General features: G+C 43.5%; 2 protein-coding genes across 14 annotated transcripts; both read left to right on the top strand.

Moving 5' to 3' along the window:
- Positions 1–471: 471 nt before the first annotated feature.
- Positions 472–1,109, top strand: LOC133168379 (histone H2AX). The gene has a single exon (XM_061299906.1). It carries the CDS (start codon positions 566–568, stop codon positions 989–991), a length of 426 nt encoding a protein of 141 aa, XP_061155890.1. The 5' UTR covers positions 472–565; the 3' UTR covers positions 992–1,109.
- A 1,479-nt stretch (positions 1,110–2,588) lies between these two features.
- phldb1a (pleckstrin homology-like domain, family B, member 1a) lies at positions 2,589–20,041 on the top strand. 13 transcript variants are annotated; one of them, XM_061299504.1, is made up of 25 exons: positions 2,590–2,880; positions 3,099–3,289; positions 6,139–6,240; positions 6,395–6,518; positions 7,004–7,174; positions 7,776–7,901; positions 8,681–9,618; positions 11,541–11,741; positions 11,818–11,949; positions 12,025–12,162; positions 13,004–13,132; positions 13,688–13,843; positions 13,912–14,022; positions 14,093–14,182; positions 14,349–14,468; positions 14,798–15,196; positions 15,356–15,496; positions 15,886–15,996; positions 16,074–16,140; positions 16,304–16,448; positions 16,550–16,640; positions 17,128–17,274; positions 17,470–17,689; positions 18,824–18,909; positions 19,318–20,041. In XM_061299504.1, exons 3-25 carry the CDS (start codon positions 6,181–6,183, stop codon positions 19,456–19,458), a joined length of 4,044 nt encoding a protein of 1,347 aa, XP_061155488.1. In that variant the 5' UTR covers positions 2,590–2,880; positions 3,099–3,289; positions 6,139–6,180; the 3' UTR covers positions 19,459–20,041. The 13 variants fall into 13 exon arrangements, with proteins under 13 accessions (XP_061155489.1, XP_061155488.1, XP_061155491.1 ...); XM_061299507.1 differs by lacking the exons at positions 2,590–2,880; positions 3,099–3,289 and adding an exon at positions 4,424–4,578 and having other exon boundaries at positions 14,798–14,905; positions 15,044–15,196; XM_061299505.1 differs by lacking the exon at positions 3,099–3,289 and having other exon boundaries at positions 2,589–2,880.
- Positions 20,042–21,327: the final 1,286 nt, after the last annotated feature.

Genomic DNA, 21,327 nt, shown 5'->3' with positions numbered 1-21,327 from the left:
TTCTGCAAATAAATTTCAGTTTGATACCTTTTCCACATAGATCCTCATTTCTTAACACGTCAACAAATTCCCATATCTCAATACTTTGCTTTTATAATGAATCCAGGTTTCCCATGTAAGTATTTCGATATCTCTATCAATCCTCCGTTTCTAATATGATTAATCTTTCTGTATTTTACTGGGTTTTAAAATCTTTTACTCAATGTTCTTTCTCTTTGCCAGTCCTTTTTTCAGTTTCACTCCGTTTCTTCCTTCTTGAGCGCCGCCAAAAGTTTGAAACAGGAGGGAATAACCACTATTGGCTAAGATTTCCAGATAGCAATGAAGAGCCAATCGCCTCTTTATTTTTGTGATTGGTTGAGAATGGAATACGCCAATCGCTGTTGAGGTTTTTTTTCTTTCCTTCGACCTCGCCAACCACACGGTATTCTATCGTCATATAAGCCAATCACGTAAAAGGGCGTGACAAGCCCGGCGTTTTATATCCGGGTATCGCAACGAATTTACAATATTCCACTGCAATTGTAGAGAACGGAACAGAACGTTTCCAAACCAAAATCTAACAATGTCTGGAAGAGGTAAAAGCGGCAAGGCCCGTGCGAAGGCTCGGACCCGTAGCAACCGGGCTGGTCTCCAGTTCCCAGTCGGTCGTGTTCATCGTCTTCTCCGCAAAGGTAACTACGCGGAGCGTGTTGGTGCCGGAGCTCCAGTCTACCTAGCAGCGGTGCTGGAATATCTCACCGCTGAGATCCTTGAGCTGGCCGGAAACGCTGCCCGGGACAACAAGAAGACTCGCATTATCCCTCGCCACCTCCAGTTGGCTGTGCGCAACGACGAGGAGCTGAACAAACTTCTCGGCGGCGTCACCATTGCCCAGGGTGGTGTTCTGCCCAACATCCAGGCTGTTCTGCTGCCCAAGAAGACCGGACAGTCTGCTCCCAGCTCCGGCAAGACGGGAAAGAAGGCTTCTTCGCAGTCACAAGAGTATTAGCCACATGGCCGCTAACTTTCATCCCAACGGCCCTTTTAAGGGCCACCCAAACTCGTCTAAAGATCCAATGTCCTTTGTGTGTCCTCGTCACATTTTGCTAATAAATTGATTTACTAAAGATGATGGGGCTGCTATTATCGACTAACCGAAGCGCTGATTCCGGCAGAAGCTTAGCATTTCTGGGTGTCTTGGCGAGTAACGTTGCTAGCCGCTTTTGTGTTTTAATTCTCTCATAAAGATGAGATGATCACATTGAGGCCCAACTCGAGGTTTGTAACTCTCGAAGTCTTTTGAATGCTAGCCCTGGTCACGTACCGTTTACTAGTTACATTTTCTACCACGTACACAAAAAAACAGTAAAATGAGTGCGAACTTGGTAAGCCGGACAGTTTAGCACAACTAATGTTAGTCAATAAAGCATAGCTAAGACACCATGGGCAACTTGAAACTATATACGATAATTTATAGCTGTGATCGTTATGGACATCAATACATAGTCTTATAGTCCTTTTCTGGCTTGTTTATACTTTTTTTTTTTTTTTTTAGAACGCGCGCGTCCGCCATATTTGTGGCAGTGCCTCTATAAACCAACGCACCTCAGCGCCCCTTCTACCGCTAGATGTCGTTGTAGAGTTTTAAACGGCGTAAGATGTGTCCAGTGTCCACCTTGAGCAGAGGTGGGCAAAGTATGACTGCTCTTCAGTTTTATCAAAAGTCCTGCAATATTTGACGCCTTAATTTAGTAGCATATACTCTCAAATTTTCTAATCTAATACTTGCTCAGTTTTAACTGGTTAGACACATTGATTTCAAATGACATTTAAAAACTACAGTTTTACAAAATTAAAAAATATTGCATGGAAATTTTAAATGGTCTTTACTCACCAACAAACGACGCAGCTGTGGTGCCAGAGTGTTTTAAAAGTCAAATGGCGCCGTTGAGCCCAAACCTTTTGCTCACCCCTGACTAATTTCTTATTACTGGAGTTGAAAAAATGTTAAAAGTCGTTTGGCCTATTTGGTTCGTTGTGGATGAACCAAATTTAATATACTACGTTTGAGAAGATTCATACTTTTATACTATAACTAAATCGCGAAGATGTCGGACAGCAGGGGGCGTAAGCCCCACTTGTGATTCTTCTGAGGAAGGCTACAGGATTCGTTGAAAGGACTTAGTGTTAGGTGGCTAGTATTGCACCATAATGGGATTTTAAATCAGGTCAAATTAAATCTTCCCTGTCTGACCAAAAGAACTGTTTAAATAATATCCTTAGTTTAGCAATTGCAGACGTTTCTGACATGTCTGTTTTACTAGCAGCAAGAAGCAGCCGGACACACACTGACTTAGTTAAAACAGCACAGGACAGCCTGAACCAATTATTCTGATTTTGACGTGTCCACGAATGCAAAGTGCCAAGTTAAAAATTCCAGCCGGGGAGGAAATTTCAAAATATCCTTTGGCTGTGATGACTGTAATTTCCAGCTGTACACTTTTCAACTGTGACAAAAGCAAAAGTTGGACTTGTTAACACTGGAAATGTCTGCTTCACAAGTGTTTAACTTGCAGACAATGTTCGTCCAAAGAGGATAACGGTTCTAGTAAATGTGTTCAAAGTTATTAAATCTAGGGGTCAAATAGTTTTTGAGCCCAGAAGGCTACTGTGGGTTGGATTTAACCATAGCATAGGAAATGATAGGTGAGGCAAGTAAGGGCTGGAAAGAGGGATGGGCCTGGCAGCAAGATGCGCGTGGATGCACTGAGTGGAACATAGCATATTTTCCTCTTCTGGAAGAGGAGGAGACTTGAGCAGTTGTCTCGTCTTGTTTGTGCATCGTCTTTGATCTAAATGGCTTCACAGGCAACAGGATGATGCTCCCAACCAGATTGGGTAATGACAAGCTAAAATATTTATTTGCAGGATTATGGCATCGTTTGCATGTGGGAAAGAGATGAGATAAAGGGGCTATTGTAGCAGCATGACATTGTACTCATGGTTTTTATCCAATTGGGAAACAGTTATGGCCTGTTTACTATGTCGTTTCTGTGTAAGTTTTAAACATTGTTTTATTGTTTTCCACATCTTGCCGGTGCTTTGCTGACTTAAAGGGCACTCGAAGCAGGTGGAATCACCTCATTTCAGAGCAAGTGAGATCATGAGCTGGAGGCACCATGAATGGATGCATTTGTTAGGAGTTTGCATGCTCTTCAGGCTGCCTTTGGAGGTCATGTAATGCATTGTTGAGGAGTTACGCCGGATGAAGAATTTGCTGAACAGGATTAAGTCCACACGTGCCTGAGTGAGTACAGTATATTTGTAAACTAAAAATGTATTGAGATGAAGATTTTGTGGATGCCCATTCATAGATGTGCATTTTAATCTCTTGGGATTGCTAAATGGGTGGACAGTGACAGGGTGGACATTTCCAGCTAATGTTAGCGTTTCATAAATACATGATGTACCTTTGCTTAGCAACATGGTCCCCTTAGCAGGATGACGATGTAGTGCTTAACAAATATGTAGAAACTGCTGCACGTTTATGAAACTGTCTGCACTGCCCTGATAATGACGTGCACGGTCGCTCGCTGTCATAAAAGCCAACTGTTTCCTTTGCCATCTGGTCTAGTCTCTTCTCCCACCTAGGTGCGCGCATTCAAGCAGACATCCTGCACACATCTGGTCTCCTGCTCAGTGAAGAATAATTTTTATGACAGCAGGTCACATCGGTTCAACTGTCTGCAGCATTCCTCAGAAACCTCAGAAACCTCTGTGGTCAATAGGTCCAGTCCAGCTCAAACTTTAAAGAATACGAGGATGAAGGTTTTTGGAAAGTTACATAGCTTCGCAACAGACGTTTCTTTACAAATCAGTCTGCTTTCTTCAGTTTTTTTTTCTTGGTGTAGTTTTCCGTACTGACTCATCATCTGTTTCATTTCCTGCATCTCCTCTCTGGCCCTGACCATGGGAAAGGACGAGAGGGACCAAAAGTGGGCTTTTTCTCCCACTCACTTCCACTCTCTCTATTGGCCTTTGAGCTCATCCTTTCCTGGGGGAAGCCTGGAAAGATAGAGCATGAGTTCGCTCCCTTCCCGTGGTATTTCACTAGCCCATCATGCATGATTATGTCACCATGAAGGATGAAATTGCCATTTTAGGTTGAAATACCCCATCTCAAGACCCCCACCCCCACCCATCCATCATTCTTATAGAACAATCTCTTGCTCTACTGTTAGGCTGGTAACACCTGCTTCACCATTAAACATTTTACAGGAAAGAGTTTGCCTTGAACCCCTTCTGATCACACAAGGTGGTCCTTGAAAGTTCTCACATGGGATTTTCTGTCACCAAATGGAGGACAAGTAAAATGAAAAAGAATCTACTGTAAGGTCAGGGAAGTAACTCTGCACCAGGATGGGGAGGAGAAGGGGTTGGGAGGAGGGAAAATAGTCAAGGAACTCAGTGGGAGAATCAAAACTGCTCCAGGCCAGACATTAACAATAATGTGGACACCGCTGTATGGAATACTGGCTTGCACATTATTTCATGGATCTTACTCTTTTGGGGACTCTGTGAAGGAGTAGTAAGATGGTATGTGCTGCATGTGCATCAGTAAAATTATTGTAGCATGTTGAGTTGTCGGACTTGCGTTTCTACCATATTGCGTTATCCTCAATTTCATTTTTCAAAGCATATATTTCTCTTGATTTCTTCTTTATTTTGCCTTGTTAAGCAGATGTGATTTCTCTTTAAAAGTCACAGCCCAGACTGTGCGGCTGGTGCTGTCTATTTTCAGAAGCTCATGGCCGCTCTGAAGGACTTACTCGACCCAATAATGACAGGTTGCTTTAGAAGGCCCCGCATTTGGACGCATTTAAAACTCCTCTCTGGCTTTGGGTGTGTTCGTTGAAATGAGCAAGGCGGCGGGAGCATGTGTGTGTGTGCATGTGTGAGTCACAAAGACAAGACGCACCGACCGCAGTCGCACTCTCCTACGGTGTGTGTCTGCGTGGCATGAGGCCGTGAGCGATGACAGATAGTGGGGAGGGGGGTCGTGCGCTGGCAGGAGAGACGCGAAGGCTCCGGTGTCAGAGCACGCTCTGTTCTCTATGTCACTGGGCCTACTCAGACTTAGAACACACTGGACGGGATTGTCACGTAAAGCGGTTTTGCCTGGCATTCTCATCTGGAGTGACATCAGATGCAGACACAACGCCCTGTTGTCTCAGCCAGTCCAGGCTAAACTTAGAAGGCCGGCAGCTGCGGGTGGTTTGGGGCGTTTTAATGCATTTTTGTCACCCACTGATGTCAGAATATATCAACAAAGCGCTCGGGCATTTGGTTACTGCATCAGTCATGTGATGCTGTGCCATGAAACTGGTGTGGTCGTTTGGTGAGTCTTGTTGTATTGTATATCATGCAAGGACTCAGGGGTTAACTTTTTTATACACTTGTATGACAGTTCAGTGTATGACACACACATACTCCACACACACACACACACACACACACACACACTTGCCATCTTTCATTTGTATTCACAAAAAAAGCAAGTAGTACAAGGCATCCGATTCACAAGTGTAATTGAACAGCTTAGTGATAAAGTGCTGGTTCCAAAAGGGAAAATACAATACATGCTGTCTATTATTTTGAGAAGTAACAAAGCTGTTTATGTGTCCAGATGTGGCTGCTTGAGTCATGTCTGGATCTTGTCGACTGTTGTTTCCCCTCTTTTCCTCTCTTCTGATGTGACCATGATGTGCAGACAGCCGGGTGTAATCTGTAACATCTGTCTGCAGAGACAGCGTTTGTATCTGTGTGAGTCATCTTGTTGAAGGTAGAAAATATGATGTGACATGTCTGGGATTGCAAAAAAAAGCCACTCGTGTTGTCAAATCTGCGTTCATCATCAAGAATTTTGCTCAGATTGAGGCGTACGTAAATTGGTGCCACCACTCTAGCCAGCAAGCTCTGGAGAAACAATCCCCCAGTATAATAGGCAGCGTCACGTGGGCTTACAAGTGGGGCATGAGGCTCTCTATGGAAGGCACTGTTCCCATTGTAGTACAACTGTAGTGGCCCGATTCCCAGCTCTCTCATTTATTTCCACTCCTCTCTTTCCATGTGTATCTGTCGGCGCGTTGCCTTCAGGAGCATCAGGTGTCAGATCATTCGGACATCAGCCCAGCGGACATGGAACGGCGGGGCGGGGGTCAAGTAGAGCGTGGTCGAGAGACACACAAAGTTCTGCAGGTGAGTCATTTGTCACTTCAGGGACAATTAAAGAAGATACAACTGGGTGCTAATTGTAATAAGATATTGTGATTCTTGTTAATTATAAGGACATTTTGGAATGAAAAAAAAAAAAAACTATAGTCAATCATTGTAATTAATTTTGCTTTGACAGAGTACTCCTTTAGACCTGATTGAGACTGGCAAATCCTTGAAAGTCCAAGCGGAGCGCCCTCATCTGGTCAGTTTGGGAAGTGGCCGCTTGAGCACAGCAATCACCTTGCTGCCACTGCAGGAAGGTAAAGATCTGTTTGTGTCCTATATGTGTCTGCGTATGTGTCTTAAATGAGTGCTACAAACTTCTTTTTGTTTTGATAATTAATCAGTATCAATAATATTGGCCACAACTCCAACCGTTTTAGTTCTTTATTTGTATGCAGTATCATACCTATCTACCAACATCAGTCTGTCTGTTGATTGATCGTATAATAGAAAACAACGAAATACCGACAGTCGTGGCTTTCCAGAAAATAATCTCGCTTCCAAGAATCCCGACTTTCCAATGCAGACTGAGTCAATCATATGATATCAGATATCCAGAGCGTAGCACCTGTCACTCCACTCTTAGCAATGTGTTGACGACATTTGTAACCTCGCCCACCCAGCGTTGACCTCTGTTATGAGCAAACTCCGTCGTTGGCATGCCTAAGAATACATCACTGAGGTATTCACGGGTGCACGTAGACCTCCAGTAAATGACGCTGGGCAAATGTTTTTGTTGCAGGGAGAACCACACTGGGCAGCGGAGGCACGGACATTGCTCTACTGGGCCCCGGAATTAAAGCTCAGCATTGCTACATTGAAAATCAGGCAGGCACCATTACCTTGTACCCGTGTGGGAACCAGTGCGCCATCGATGGACTCTCCGTCAGCAAACCTTACCGTCTGTCACAAGGTAGAAGACAGCCTTGCCAAAGTGACACATAAGTGACAAGTGTTGAATGTAAATTGTCCTCTTAAGTCAAACTCTCTTACTTTCGTGGCTGTCCCAGTCCTGGCATTTATGTTTACAATAACATTCATACTCACAATGAAAAGGGCATCAACACAGTCCCGCCCACTCAGTTGAACCTTTTCTTGGGATCTGAGCCAGCAGCTACACGCAATGTCATTTGCAGCCTGCCATCAGTCGATGTGTGTAGAAGCAGCAGCTGTTCAACAACAAAAAAATATTCGGAGGACCAATGTTTCGAGAAAAGAGGAATTTTTTTTAAAACAAGGATCCCGTGTGGATATTTAATGCTTTTTTATTCCCTGTGTGGAATATCCATTGGATGTAAACCATCATCTCAAGAATTAGACATGCCATTGGAAAAGCTGAGCGAGAAGTCACTCACTGATTAATTTGCACGTGAGTTGAAACTTTTTGACGACCAAAGACTTTGGCTAGGCAGTCTAAAAATAATAACAATATGCCAACTTTGTATTGAAGGTGATATGAACGGCAATTTAAGAAGACAATGACTTAGTCACATGATCTTTTTCTTTCTTGACAGGCTGCATGCTGTGTTTTGGTCAGTCAACTTTTTTCCGCTTCAACCATCCAGAAGAGGCCCTGAGGATGAAGAACATGTTGCCTGGGGGAAGCCAAACACTAAGCACAACAAATCCACAGCATTCTGGTAAAGATTGCATACAAGATGGCAACAAATGTGTCGTTAATTAGCTCCTTCTGGGCGTTTGCGTCCAACTTGTATTACCTCTGTAACAAAAACACGCACCCATCCTTAAAAGCAAACAATCATATTGTGGTTTGATTTTTGACTTCCACATCTCCGTTTTATTTAGTCTTTGATCGTCATCCACAATTTGATTCCAAAATAGCTTGTTGAGAACTAATTATCTGCGACCCAGATTCTTTGAGATGTGGTTCATTTAAATCGCTGCTTTACACTTGAGGTGTGCCCCGATTGTCAAATAGTCTAACCTATTGTGGGTGTAATTTCTTTTTTTTTTAGTTAGTGGTATTTATTTCATTCTACGCTGACCTTACTGGACATAAAGAATCGTAAAAGGCACCACACCCTGCCCAGCGTTGGGCCCATTCTTTTCTGACCAAGCCCCGGTTTGATGTGAGGCACATGGCTGCACCTTTTATATTTAGCAGCTCCAGATCCCTGAAGGATTACTACACAACCGAATAGCATCACATCCCGACCACATAACACGGGCCCCTAGACATTTATCAGTATCTTAGCCAACAAAGAAACAATGTCTGTATGTATGTGCAAGAACAAATTCAAGCAGGCGTATTCTTCCTTTTAGGGGCTGCCAAATTCAACAGCGTACATTCCTTCTCTGTTTGTTTACTTGTGTTTGTTCAACTGTTCTTCTGAGTCTGTCTCCTAGTTTATTTAACAGCAGTCTTTAAGCACAAGTGTTACTTGCCCCCTTCCTGCAGACCCCCGCAGCATCCTGAATGGGACCCACCAGACGTTTTCTAGCAACGGCAGCTCCAAAATCAGTACCTTAATGAAAGATGTCCACGGGAGTCTCTCACAGAAGGTGCCATCGTCCCCCAAAGCGGCGAAAGCGTCACTTCCTCAGCCCGCTCAGAATATGCTCAATGGTATAAGCAGCGCCGCGAGAGACGAGAGCGCTAGCTCTGTGGGAAATTCTCCACTCGTGCCTCCTCGGTCCAATATGCCTGTGCCTCATCCGCGGACATCCCTCTCTACGACCTCAAGCAGTGAGCAGCGAGCACAAGACAGCCTGAAGCTTCTAAGGAATGTCAGGTCAGAGGTCACATCAAGCCCCACAATGCCCAGCAGGGGGTCCGGACAGGGCCTAAGTCACAACGCCCCACCGGCGGCTCCGTCCAGCCCTGGACTGAGAGGTTCCTCCCTTCAGAGGAGACACCCAAGCCCTAGACGAGAACCGCTCCGGACGCCCGAGTCGACCGGATCCACCAGCCTTCCACCTCTGAGTCCTTACATGTCCCGCAGAGGGACTCCAGGATCGCAGAGCGTCAAACCCGTTCAGCAGAGCCCGAAGACTCATCGCAAAGCTGCGGCCCCCTCAAAGGCTGAGGCCATGAGGGCCTTTTACGCCCACAATCCCTCCCCTGTGAACGCAGCAGAGACTGGAAGCAGACATCAGAGCAACACCCTCATCCCGGGTCCTCTGTCGCGCTCATCTCCTGCCACGAGTCCTCGCAGCCAAAGAAAGACCTCTTTTGAGAACATCGAATCATCCAGCATCCTCTCCAACACTATGAAAGCTTATTCCCGGGAGCGCAAGAACAGCATATCTGCCATTAGCGACAATGAGGATGAACTTCTGGAGTACCACCGCCGGCAGAGAGAAGAGAGGTTGCGTGAGCAGGAAATGGAGAAGCTGGTAAGTGTATTGTAGAAATTTCATTTTGAAATAATTTGATCTCAATCAAATTCAAATTGGAGCTTTGGTCTTTTCGTTGGCTTATTACTCAACACTATATTTACTTGCAACATGAAATACCATTCATACTTTCAAAGCAGCATATATTTGACTGAGGGCCCATGCCAAAGTGTCATAGACTATAGATGACATACTTGCTCTCCATCATCCTTCTATCCACGCCCACTCTAGCCCCCGGCTCCAGCTGACTTTTGACAGCTGAGGCGACCACGGGGCCAGAGGGTGGCTGATAGCTATTTCAGGAACTCCGAGGTCTCTGATGACAAATAGGACTTACTGGCAATATGCAATTGAATTGGACAATTTACAGGCAAAGATGGGTATGCATTCTTCACATTTATCAGCTACCAACAAGTGGTTGCTACATTTTGATTGAGTCATGCATTAATGAGAAACACTGATTAAAGGTAAAACTGTCCAATAGCTAAATAAGAAAATGAGGGAGAGGGTGGCGCTTGTTTTATAGACTACATATGGTTATATTATGAAATTTTATGAATATGCATAGTGACCAGTTCTTCAGAATAGCATCCAGATGCTTGCGATTTATCCGATAAATGTTTCCATCCTGGCTATGCCAATACAAACAAAGGATGTTTATTTTTATGCAGTAAACTTCTCCATTTTGTGCTTATTGGAACCTTAAGAGCAAATTATGGGAGAACAATTTGCAGGAAAAATTCTCGTTCTTTTGGGAGTTGTTACTACCAAATGTTGCAGCCAGGAACAAATCAGGAAAATACATTATTTACTCACTTGTATGCAGTTACTCTTCATGGCGGCTCAAATTTTTGAATGATGAAGAAGACGAGACAAGAGTCACAGGAAATTGTAACCACAGTGCACCATAAATACACAAAATTGGATTTCTAATTCATCTATTTGCTCTAACATAATTTAATTTTATGCTTTGTTAACAGCTTTGAGTGATAAAAACTGGTGAAGACCATATAGCAAAAATACAGAAGTGAGGACAATAAGAGGATTTCCTCTTAGTGTGCAAACCATTAGGGCTGTATAGGCACAATACAATTCACCTCTTGATAAAAGAAAAGGTCACCGCAAGGGAGAAAGTCACAGAATAGAAAAGGTCATTTTAGAATGATCACAAAGGGGAAGTCGCCTAACTTTTTTTTAATATTATCTCAGCACTTACTAAATGACTCACAAGATTTATTTAACATTTCAATTCACTGCAGTTTAAGATGTAATTTTATGACCGCTTTTTATAATAAAACAAGACCTCAGTAAGTTGAATTGTTAATTTTGCTCTGTTTGGTGGTTATTTTTACAACCGAGATCACATAAAAGTCAGCTGGCCAAAAGTAGTTGTTTGTTTTGCTAGTCCGTTATTTTTCTTTCCATTCCTGAACTCTAATTTGTGTGCAACGGGAATGATAATGATAATTCTGCTCTCCTATTTTGGTAAATGTGGGCGTTTGCAATTATGAGGGTCATTTGACTGTCACTTGAACAATTTAAAGGGCACTTGGGATTTTAAAATGCCACCCTTGTTCATTTATTAGACTACACATGCTTTGTATACTGGATTCCGTACCAATGATTTAAAAAATAAAATAAAAAATACACTACTCATGTTACACATAAAATACGTTCTCATTCGTCAAATAATAAACCAACAATGATTAGTCATGACAAATCAAACCTTATTTAACTATGCTTGCCCCCTCCTAGACAAAATACACCATCTTAGGGCCTCCTGCTATCACATTACATCCGTCTAGCCATTGCGGCTTTGCGACAGCTGCTCAAATGGGACAGTGTCTCCCAAGCGCAACAGGATCTACTGTATGTCCCAAGTATGAAAACCTCTTGATGTCTCGCCCCTCTTCCGTACGTAGGAGCGCCAGCGGCTGGAGACCATCCTGAGTCTGTGTGCAGGGTATAACCATGAGGACAACGCGGCAGAGCTGGCGGAGGTGGTGAGGAGTGGACTACTAAGGGGAGGGAGGGGTGCAAGTGGCGATATGCAGAGAGGCAAGGAGATCGATGATGAGGCGCAGGCAGAGGAATCCAGCAGCACTGAGAGCACGCATCAAGAGGTGATCGTCTTTTTTTTTTTTTTATACTCGGCGGTGTTTTGAATATGAATTTTGGGTCGAATCAATTTGACATTAGTGTGAGGAGGTGCCAGCCAGTCAGGAGCAGATCTACCTGGAAGAGGAGAGGAGCAAGATGTTGGCCAAAGTGGATGACCTGAGGCACAGAGTCAACGAGCTGGAGCACCAACTAAAAGAGACCAAACAAGAGGTCAAAGCTCATCCAACCTTTATTTGCCCCCCCTGCGCGCAGCAGACTGTGACTCCTCCTCATGGGTCCCCTCAGGTGGAGATGGAGCAGGCTCTGCTGCAGGCCGAGAGGCAGGCAGAGCAGGAGCAGGTAGAGGCCGAACGGGAGCAGATTTCTCAGCTTCAGCTCAAACTTAGCCAGTTGAACAAGGCCACTCAGAGGGAGAAGGACAAGGTTTGCACTCATAGCCACAACACCATGAAGCCCAATAAACACCGGATGTGCGAGAGTGCCACTTTCTCAAATTTCAACTGATTGCATTGTAATTTTGAACCAAAGCTGCTCTTGCATTTGGAATATGACTCAGACATTTCCCGCACATGCTTAACTGGATTTGATTAACTGCTGATTCAGGCCTTTGTGTGTTTTTTCTAATGTATATTTCCATCTAATGAGCAACATAACTAGCATTTCAGCTTCTAACCATTTGTTCTGCTTACTTAAACTGCCTTGGCCCGCATTGCTTGGTTGCATGATTTTGAGTTGTCTTGTTGTTGTTGTTTTGCAAATGAATGTGTGTAGACTAGGGATGGGCTCTTGTATGGAATTCCTTGAGTGATAAAAATGGAACATTTGGGGTTTTGATATACAAAACATTTTTTTTAGCATTGTTTTTGGCACATGACATAGAAATCTAAATAGGTTCCCACGATTCCATCCCAAAAGAAATGCAATGATTTATTGAAAGCTTCTCTTAAATTATAAATATCTAAAAGGAATAGCAAATGGCAAGAAAAGTCATTGAAACCTTAATTTGTTGACAGTTATGAGCTTGTCACCATTGTATAAACACTACCAAGTGACTCAAGTTATTAATCAAAACAATACAACCAGAGAATAGGGGGGAAAGAAAAACGCCATCAGCTATTTATTGCGCCCTCTACTGGTTGCTTCTGAGAATTTAATTGCTTTACCTATACGGAGAGCTCCAACAGAAACCTGCCCATTCCTAGTGTGTACCCAATCTTTGTGTGTGTGTGTGTGTGTGTGTGTTTGTGTTTCCATGTGTTTTTAGGGGAGGGCTAATGTCTCAGCTGAGCGGAAGGTCCTGGAAAAGCAGAGGAATGAATACAATGAGCTGAAGAGGCAGTGTGATAAGTGCCCCTTGTCTCTAAGGGAACAGTTACAGGAGCAGCTCAGCAGGGTCAGTGTTCTCACGCAGCCCACTGGCTGGCTACAGTGAGTTACCATGTACTGAACACCAAAGGGCGAGGCACATGCAGACAGACATCATTTAATATAGAAGCTAATATAGGAATAATAATCATTGTGCTCTGATTTCTTCTTTTGTTCTGCCTATCGTTCTTGAAATATCTTACTAGTCAATGCCTTTTGTAAGTATGATGCTGCAGGCTATGCCTTTGCTACGCAAATCGCTTTACTTCCCTCTCTCAAAATGAAAGACCAAATCTGTCATTATTAATCTTATTAACATATTTGCGCTAAAACGGCATGCATTGTCACTATAATAACCCCCTTTAATCTTTTAATATTTTCAGACACTACCAGATGCATGTAATGTGGAGGTACAAAAATATGGCGATATTTGCCATATGGTCTAGAAACAGGGTATACAGAATTCATAACATTTGGTGTTTCAACTATTTTGCATAAGGATTAACAGATAAATGATGCTTCTTGATTGCTGATGATTCAATGCTAAATATTGTATTTAACCTTGTTGTCTGTGGCTGGGTAGAAAGCTGAAGCTCTGGAAGCTGGCTCAAAGCGATTTGAGGAACTGGAGTTCTGCCAGCTGGAGGAGGAGAGCAGTCTGGAAGAGCAAAAGGAGACTCAGGCCTCGCAGTTTCTTCAGGAGCAAACTGAGTATCACTGCAGCGTGGCCAAGAGGAAGGTGAGACAAAAGCAACACGAACCCCAAAATGCAGCTCTCATATTTTTGAAATGTGCTTCTCTTCTCAGGAGAAAATGGCCACTCTGGACGCTCAGGTGAAGCAACTGGGCTTACAAGCTACTCATGACTGTGAGAGGATGGCAAAAGAAAGGGCGGCCACCCTGCAGCTCTTACACAAGGTTGCAACTCCAACTATAAGTTAGAACTACATGGCACAAAATGCACACTAAAATATCCTTCTTCATATAGGAGCAGGACAAATTATGTGCCCTGGAGAACAGGTACCACAGCATGACTTTTGGTAGGAGCTTCCCAAAGAGCAACAGCAAAATGACAGAGGTGAGCTGCATCAAAAGAAAGTGTTAGTGAAGGAGTTCCATGCGCACAAACACGCACACACACGCACGCACACGCACGCACACACACACACACGCACACACACACACACACACACACACACGCCCACACACGCCCATTGTTTTAACTGAAGAACCTTTTTGAACAGGGTTTACTCCATATCAACGAACCCGAGCTTGTTTATGAGGACGAGCCCTCGCTTAGCCATTGTCCTTCCTCTACCTTACACGTCCCTTCCCCTGAAGTCTACCCTGTTAGGCTACAGGAGGTAAAAGCAAACAGATTTATTTTTGAAAGCATTAACAGACTATGGAGTGACATCCTCGCATGTTCATTTGAAATGTAGAAGCCTAGTGTTTGCTTTCTGATTGGTGGGCATGTCTTAGCTACCACTCCGGCCACATGATTAGGTATACCAGCACATTGAAATGAGATTCAAAACAAGAGCTGTCTATATAAAGTGAAAACAAATATTTTGATATTAATATTATGAGAGTTACTCTTTTCTCTTGTATTGGATCTCAATGTATGATGTAGCTGTGCCTAAAGTGGCGGCTAGCCAGGTTTATCTCTGCTTATCTTTGGCTGTCGATGCAGGAGTACCTCAGGATGTCTGATGTCTATAAGATGTATGGAAACGCTTGTGTGCACCCTCATTCCTGTTCCCCCGCTCCCCTCGCTGTAGCTGACGCTGTGCCATGTGAGGTAGAAAGCCTGCCTGATCCCTGCCGTACGGCCGCGCCCTCTCCCTCTTGTTTCATCCTTCTAATGCAAGCTTCTTCCTTTTCCCCCACTTTCCCCCGCTCTTCACTTTTCCCCCTCTCCTTATGCGTCCATTTGAAGGACTACATCACGGTCGGCCAGTTAAGCCACATAATTGGAGTGCAGAGACTCGATCCCTCCTCTTCCGCATCTATTACACTATTCCAACTTCCCTCCTCTGACTCCACCTTCACGTGCCACACAAGTGGCCCTTCCTCCCTTGTCTCTGCAAAGGTTTGCCGCTTCCTCCAGCCATTAAGGCCACATCTATTAGCCTGTTGATTTTCCTCTTCTGCTAATTCTGCCTAAATGGCCGGCTCCTGTTGATGTTGGCACGCCGCGCTGCTTCACTGCCTCTTTCTCCTTTGGCCGGTCTGCTTTTCATCACTCCAGAGCCAGCCCGAGCTGAGTAGGAATGCAATGTCTCCTATTAACCTCGAGCGCTGGTACCAGGACATCATGGCTGCAGGGGAGCCTCCGTCATGCCCTCCACCACTGCCTGCAAAATCTTTTTCTGCACGCAGGCATGGGCAGGTAAACTCATGACTTGCACTCTCGTCCTGCTTCTTGTGCTGTAACCAGGTAGAATTTCCACTAAAAGCAGGCTCAATAAGAACAAACATCACCACAGCGCTCATTTTTGTTAGGTAGTAAAAGTAGAAGAAAGGGGAAAAACACATTGACCATGTCAACCACATTAACATTATCCTTTATTATTTTAATTCTGCAGAAACAAATTACCATCCTGAGTAATAATCTTTTTTTCCTGATGAATATTTTCAGGGTTGTGTTCCCCCCCCCCCCCCCCCCACACACACACACGTCATCCTTTCATAGACTTTGACTACAGTGTAAATTGTGTTTGCTAAAGTATTGCATTGATGAGCTTCATAGTATGACCAGTGTAACTTTTGCTCTTTCAGTTGCTGAAGTCCAAGTCAGACGGTGAAGTTGGTCACACGGCATCCTGTCCTCCTGTAAGCTGCCTTACCACTGCGCCTCACTCCACTCTTACACGTGATAAAACCTCCAAGGTGAGCATGTCGCAAATCAAATAGAATCACATGGTTGTCTGGTGTTGGCATTATTGATCCTTCTCTCCGTCTTTCAGGGATTACAGTTAATGCTGAAAGAAGAGTCAAATCCATGGGACATGGACTCCAGGAAGCTGAATAAAGGTACTTTGAGTTCAATAAGGGCCACAGGCAGGCGATTTTGACACAAACTGGAGAAATTGTCAAGTGCACTTTGTCTTGTAATAGTCGTAGCAATGACTTAACATTGTCACTAGATGGCACTGTACTGCTATGACAGGCGTCTGCCCATTTTTCTCTTGCACAGATCCATCTCCTACAGTACATCACTCCATCTTGCATCATCACTGTCCACCTAGCGGCAACCAGGCGTACGACACCTTGAGCCTGGAGAGCTCAGACAGCTTGGAGACCAGCATCTCCACCAGCAACTCCGCATGCACCCCAGAAAGGTGACACGCTCTGTTTAGAGTGTCTCTTGTCAATACAAGTTAATTGTAAAGTTAGGACCCTTGTTACATCACAATGCGATATTTTTTTGCCCCCCCCCCAGTGCTTCCGGCTTGGAGACCCAGAGGTTGGAAGAGATGGAGAAGATGTTGAAGGAGGCACAGCAAGAGAAAGCCAGGCTCATTGAGCACAGAGTAAGCCCTGCCGAACCGCCAACAATTAAATTGCCCATCCCTGCTCAAATGAATGTGAACGAACCCAGAACCGCAAAAATATGAGTCAGACGTGCTTAACACCCAACCCACCGTGCTGCCAAGTATAACTCTTAAATCTTTGAAGTGTGACGTTTCGCCATTAAGCTAGGTTGTCTCAAGGTGGTGAAATGCTGTTGTAAGTTTTGTTTTGCCTCTTTGAATGGTTTCTACATGTTGACACAACGTACATTTAGCTGCAAGTCTGTAAAAGCAGCAAAGGGTAATTTTACATCAGCAAAGCAAATTCTTCTATACACAGACTTCAGGGATGTATTTGACAAAATCTGCGTTTGGGATTTCAACTCTCCTGTGGCTCCGATTCACTTTGTATTGCAATATTTGCCTACCGTTAACATATTCTCCTTTTTCTTCCTCCCGCCCGCTGTTTTGTCTTCTCCTCTCCCAATCGGCTCCTCGACGTTCCCAGGAGAGGGAGGCGCAGACTCGACGGCATCTGCTGGAGGAGGAAAGGAAGAGGCGTGAGGAGGCCGAGAGGAGGCTTTTTGATGAGACGGCCCACAGGAGGAGGCTGGTGGAGGAAGAGGTCAAGATGAGGGAGAAAAACTTTTCCCAGGTCAGTGGAGGGAAAAGCACAAAGATGGTGTAGCACTGAAAAAAATCCAGTAAACATCAATATTCAGATTCCTCTGTTTATTTTGAATGCTTTTTTTTTTTTTTAAGCAGGCCCTTCAAATCAGTTCTCACTTTTCTCCCCTTTCTGGTGCCTGCTGCCCATGCGTAACATCTACCAAATGCTTTTACTTTGCAGGCCCGTCCCATGACGCGCTACCTGCCCAACCTGAAGGAGGAGTTTGACTTGCGTGCGCACGTGGAGTCGTCGGGCCACAGCATCGACACGTGCCCCTTCGTCATCCTTACCGAGAAGATGTGCAAAGGTCATCTGGTCAAGATGGGCGGCAAAATCAAATCGTGGAAGAAACGCTGGTTTGTTTTTGACCGCCTCAAGAGGAATTTCTGCTACTACGTGGGTAAGAGAGACATTGTATAAATTGGATAGAATTGTTTTCAATATTTATTGAGCCAAGACAAAAAATTCCATACCTAAAAGAAAAAAGAATGAAAAGAAGTGCTTTTCTTTTCCTCCACTAAATCCATTAGGCCCACGGATTCATTTAGAAAAGGCCTCCGATTTAAAGGATCAAGTTGGATTCTGTTCTTCATTATAAACTTTTTGTTGCAAACTTTTGGTCCAAATGTGATGAATGCACTTGAGCCAAAAGCAACACCGAGGGTGTTCTGGATCTTGTTATGTTTCTCACTGTTCATCTGGAAGTAGAGGCTAATTAAAGTTGCACTACGTGGACTCTTCTCCTACTCGAGAGTCCAAATTGACGACGTCAAAATGAGCGACTGGATTTTAAATGAGAACAGCAAGTTATCGGAATACATCGACAATGTGTTTGGACGCGTTACCTTCCAACCAAGGCCAAAAATAATGAGTGAGTCTATTGAAATCACGTGCGACCATGTTCCCGTGCGTGTGAGCTCACTTGTCTAGCCCTTTCACCCACCTCGCTTCTGATGAAGACGATGGTGATGGTGATGATGATGGTGATGAAATAAGATGCAATGGTTTCCTGAGAAGTGTTTTTCTTGGGTGAAGGCTAGCTCCTGGCTTGTTCGTGACTGATAAAATGAAACTTGCGTCTGAAAAACATTTATCTCATTACTAAGCACTTTTGGCTCACGGAAAAAATAAAAGGCAAAGCGGTGGAGAACAAAAAACAACGTTGGCACGATTTCAAAAGGTCGCCTTTAATTTTAAGTGAATGTTTGTCCCTTTTTCATGCAACTTTTTTTTGCTTGTTTGAACAATGGTGTAATATCGAAACACTTTTTTGTTGACAAAAAGATGTCTAGCCGCCTCAGAAGCTTCATCCTGAAGCTTCATTTGACTGAAGGAAAAACAAGTCAGATTAATGGGATGTTGAAGACTTCAGGCAAAGCTTGAAATAAACTTCTAATTAACATTTAGTCAGCCCTGCTTGGATCATGTCTTTGAAAAAAAACTTAATTCTACCTCTGTCTTGTGTATCTGTGCATACTTACCTGTCTGGCATTCCGTGTTAAAGTGTGTCATCTTTCTTTTTCTTCTCTCCCAGACAAGCACGAGACCAAGATGAAAGGACTCATTTACTTCCAGGCCATTGAAGAGGTTTATTATGATCACTTACGCATTGCTACCAAGGTAACTGCCGCTTCTCCATTTATTCTGTATTTGTCAGAAATGGCCGAATTGAGTGTGTGGATTGAAAGATTTCCAATAACACTCCAAAGGTGTAATCGGATCTGTGCTTATGCAGCCACTTCATCATTGGTACACCTGCACAATCAAATATATCTATTTCATTAGCTATGAAAGGATCAATAAATGGTGCACAGTATATCAAATACATTCATTGAGTTGAAGAAATAATACCAACCCAGATTGGCATGGTGTTTATCTTGTATGCCAAAGTAAGCAACAAGATATGTTTTTATATTTGTTGTGGTTGTTATCTGACATTTCTCAGAGGGGAAAGACGTAACAAGTGCATGTTGCTTTCTTTAAAGACAAAAAAACAATAATCTGCCCCTCTCCATTAAATCCCCCCAGAGTCCCAACCCGTCTCTGACCTTCTGTGTGAAGACTCACGACCGCCTTTACTACATGGTGGCGCCATCCCCGGAGGCCATGCGGATCTGGATGGATGTCATAGTAACGGGTGCCGAGGGCTACACGCAATTCATGAGCTGAGGGACCTTGCTGAAGGATGACAGAGGGTGCAGAGCCTGAAAGCGAGTCAGACCGAAGGTGAAATGGATGTCACAAGGACACCGATGATGTGAAGGCCTGCTGGGCCGCTGAAGGCTTTAAGTCCTGACACAAGTGATCGAAAAGAATTCATGAGGGGGGAGGGGGGGGGGATCTGCCAGCGTTAGGGAGCGATTCTCTCCATCCATCTTGTCTGTGACAATTACATTATTTTTAAAACCAACGCAGATCGTTTTTGATTGCAGTGTGGTCACTTGTAGCCCTTTCTTGTTTTATAACTTTTTTATTTTCTGTTGTGTTACTTTTAAATAATTTCAAACACTACAATGTAAAGGAAAAGTGCTATTCTTTATGTAGGTTATTCATTTGCAACTAGCTGCCAATTACTTTGTTGTTTAATCTTTATATTGCAGCTTTGAGGAAGATATTTTTATTATATACATACTTGTCTTTATTCTACACAAATATGTAAAAAATAATCCAGATTACATTTTAAAGTCTTATAATGTAATTGTAAATCTACATATGTAAAAATATATTAAAAAAAAGTATGGTGCTCCTCTTTTGTTTGTCTGATAAAACGTATTTCTTAATTAATGCGCTAATGATCACAGTCCTATTAATAACCTAAAGTAAAAAAGAGCTGAATGTGTTCCCATTTTAAAAAAAACATAAATATTCGTACGGTGCTTAAGAACAATGAGGTTATTTAATTAGTCAACTGCTCCGTTACCTCTGCTGTTGTCAAGTTATTGACCTTGTGAATCTAATTAAAGGATCCCACTAACTCAATGATAATACTTAAAGAATGCATAAAAACAAATGAAACTTCAATCAACCAAATGGGCATGATTCAATCGCAAGTAATTTTGTAATTTGTCTTTTCCTTTTCTTTCAGCAAATAGCAAAAAAATAATACGCATGCAACTATTCCCTTGTTGTATAGCATGTGGCCTATGTGTGTAATGAACTCACAGCAGTGCAATACCTGAGGAGACATCACAAACAGAAACCCATCTAACAGGTACTAAATTACATGAACTGCAAAATTTTCCGAGCTAAACGGTTGCCGTGATTACGCCCCCACCACCTCAGCCCTATGTATTCTCTATTCTGTCAAGAAAAATCTAAGTTCATAGTGACTTCCCGAACACCCTCCGTCTCCGCAGACCATTTCCACACCACTTGGCTTTGCTTTGACCTTGAGAGAGCTTTCGCACATCTTTGAGCCTCACGCCGGCAGAATAACAAACAGACTTTAAGAGGGACGTGTGAGCTCATTACTGACACTCGGGCTTATGGCTGGAGAAATACACGCACTGGCCTCAAAGATAGTATGGCGGTTTAAATATTTAGAACATATGAAGCTCCACAGCACAACATGAGATTAGACTCATTTGGGTCATTAAGGAGAAATATTTCCTGCCTTGCCCCAGACATAACACTAGATGAAAGCATCTTTCACCGTACACAGCATTAGCCTCTTTCTCTCCGTTTGAAGGCGAAGCTAAATAAATGTCATTAATTCAAAATGGGATATACAAATCATTAAATCACAATACAAAAGACTTGTTTTTGGATTTCATGGCAGCAACAATGTTTTTATATCCGGAGGGAAAGCAACACATACTCTGCAGCTCTGACCTAATGAGGCCATCCGAAACATCTCTCCAAACAAGACGGCTCCACACAGTACCATCTCTTTGAATTTCACTCACAGCATACGTAGGAGCATTTATATGACCACAGGAGGATTTCTGTTTTTGTGCTGACTTCATCATTGAGACTAAACAGTGTTGAATTCCAAATTACTGACTTGAGGGTCCTGATGACATTCTAGACTCCATTTAG

The sequence above is a fragment of the Syngnathus typhle genome, linkage group LG15 (assembly GCF_033458585.1).
Source record: "Syngnathus typhle isolate RoL2023-S1 ecotype Sweden linkage group LG15, RoL_Styp_1.0, whole genome shotgun sequence".
In the NCBI taxonomy this organism is placed as follows: Eukaryota; Metazoa; Chordata; class Actinopteri; order Syngnathiformes; family Syngnathidae; genus Syngnathus; species Syngnathus typhle.
The sequence above is the reverse complement of the archived record's forward strand: the minus strand, read 5'-3'. Positions and strand labels throughout refer to the sequence as shown.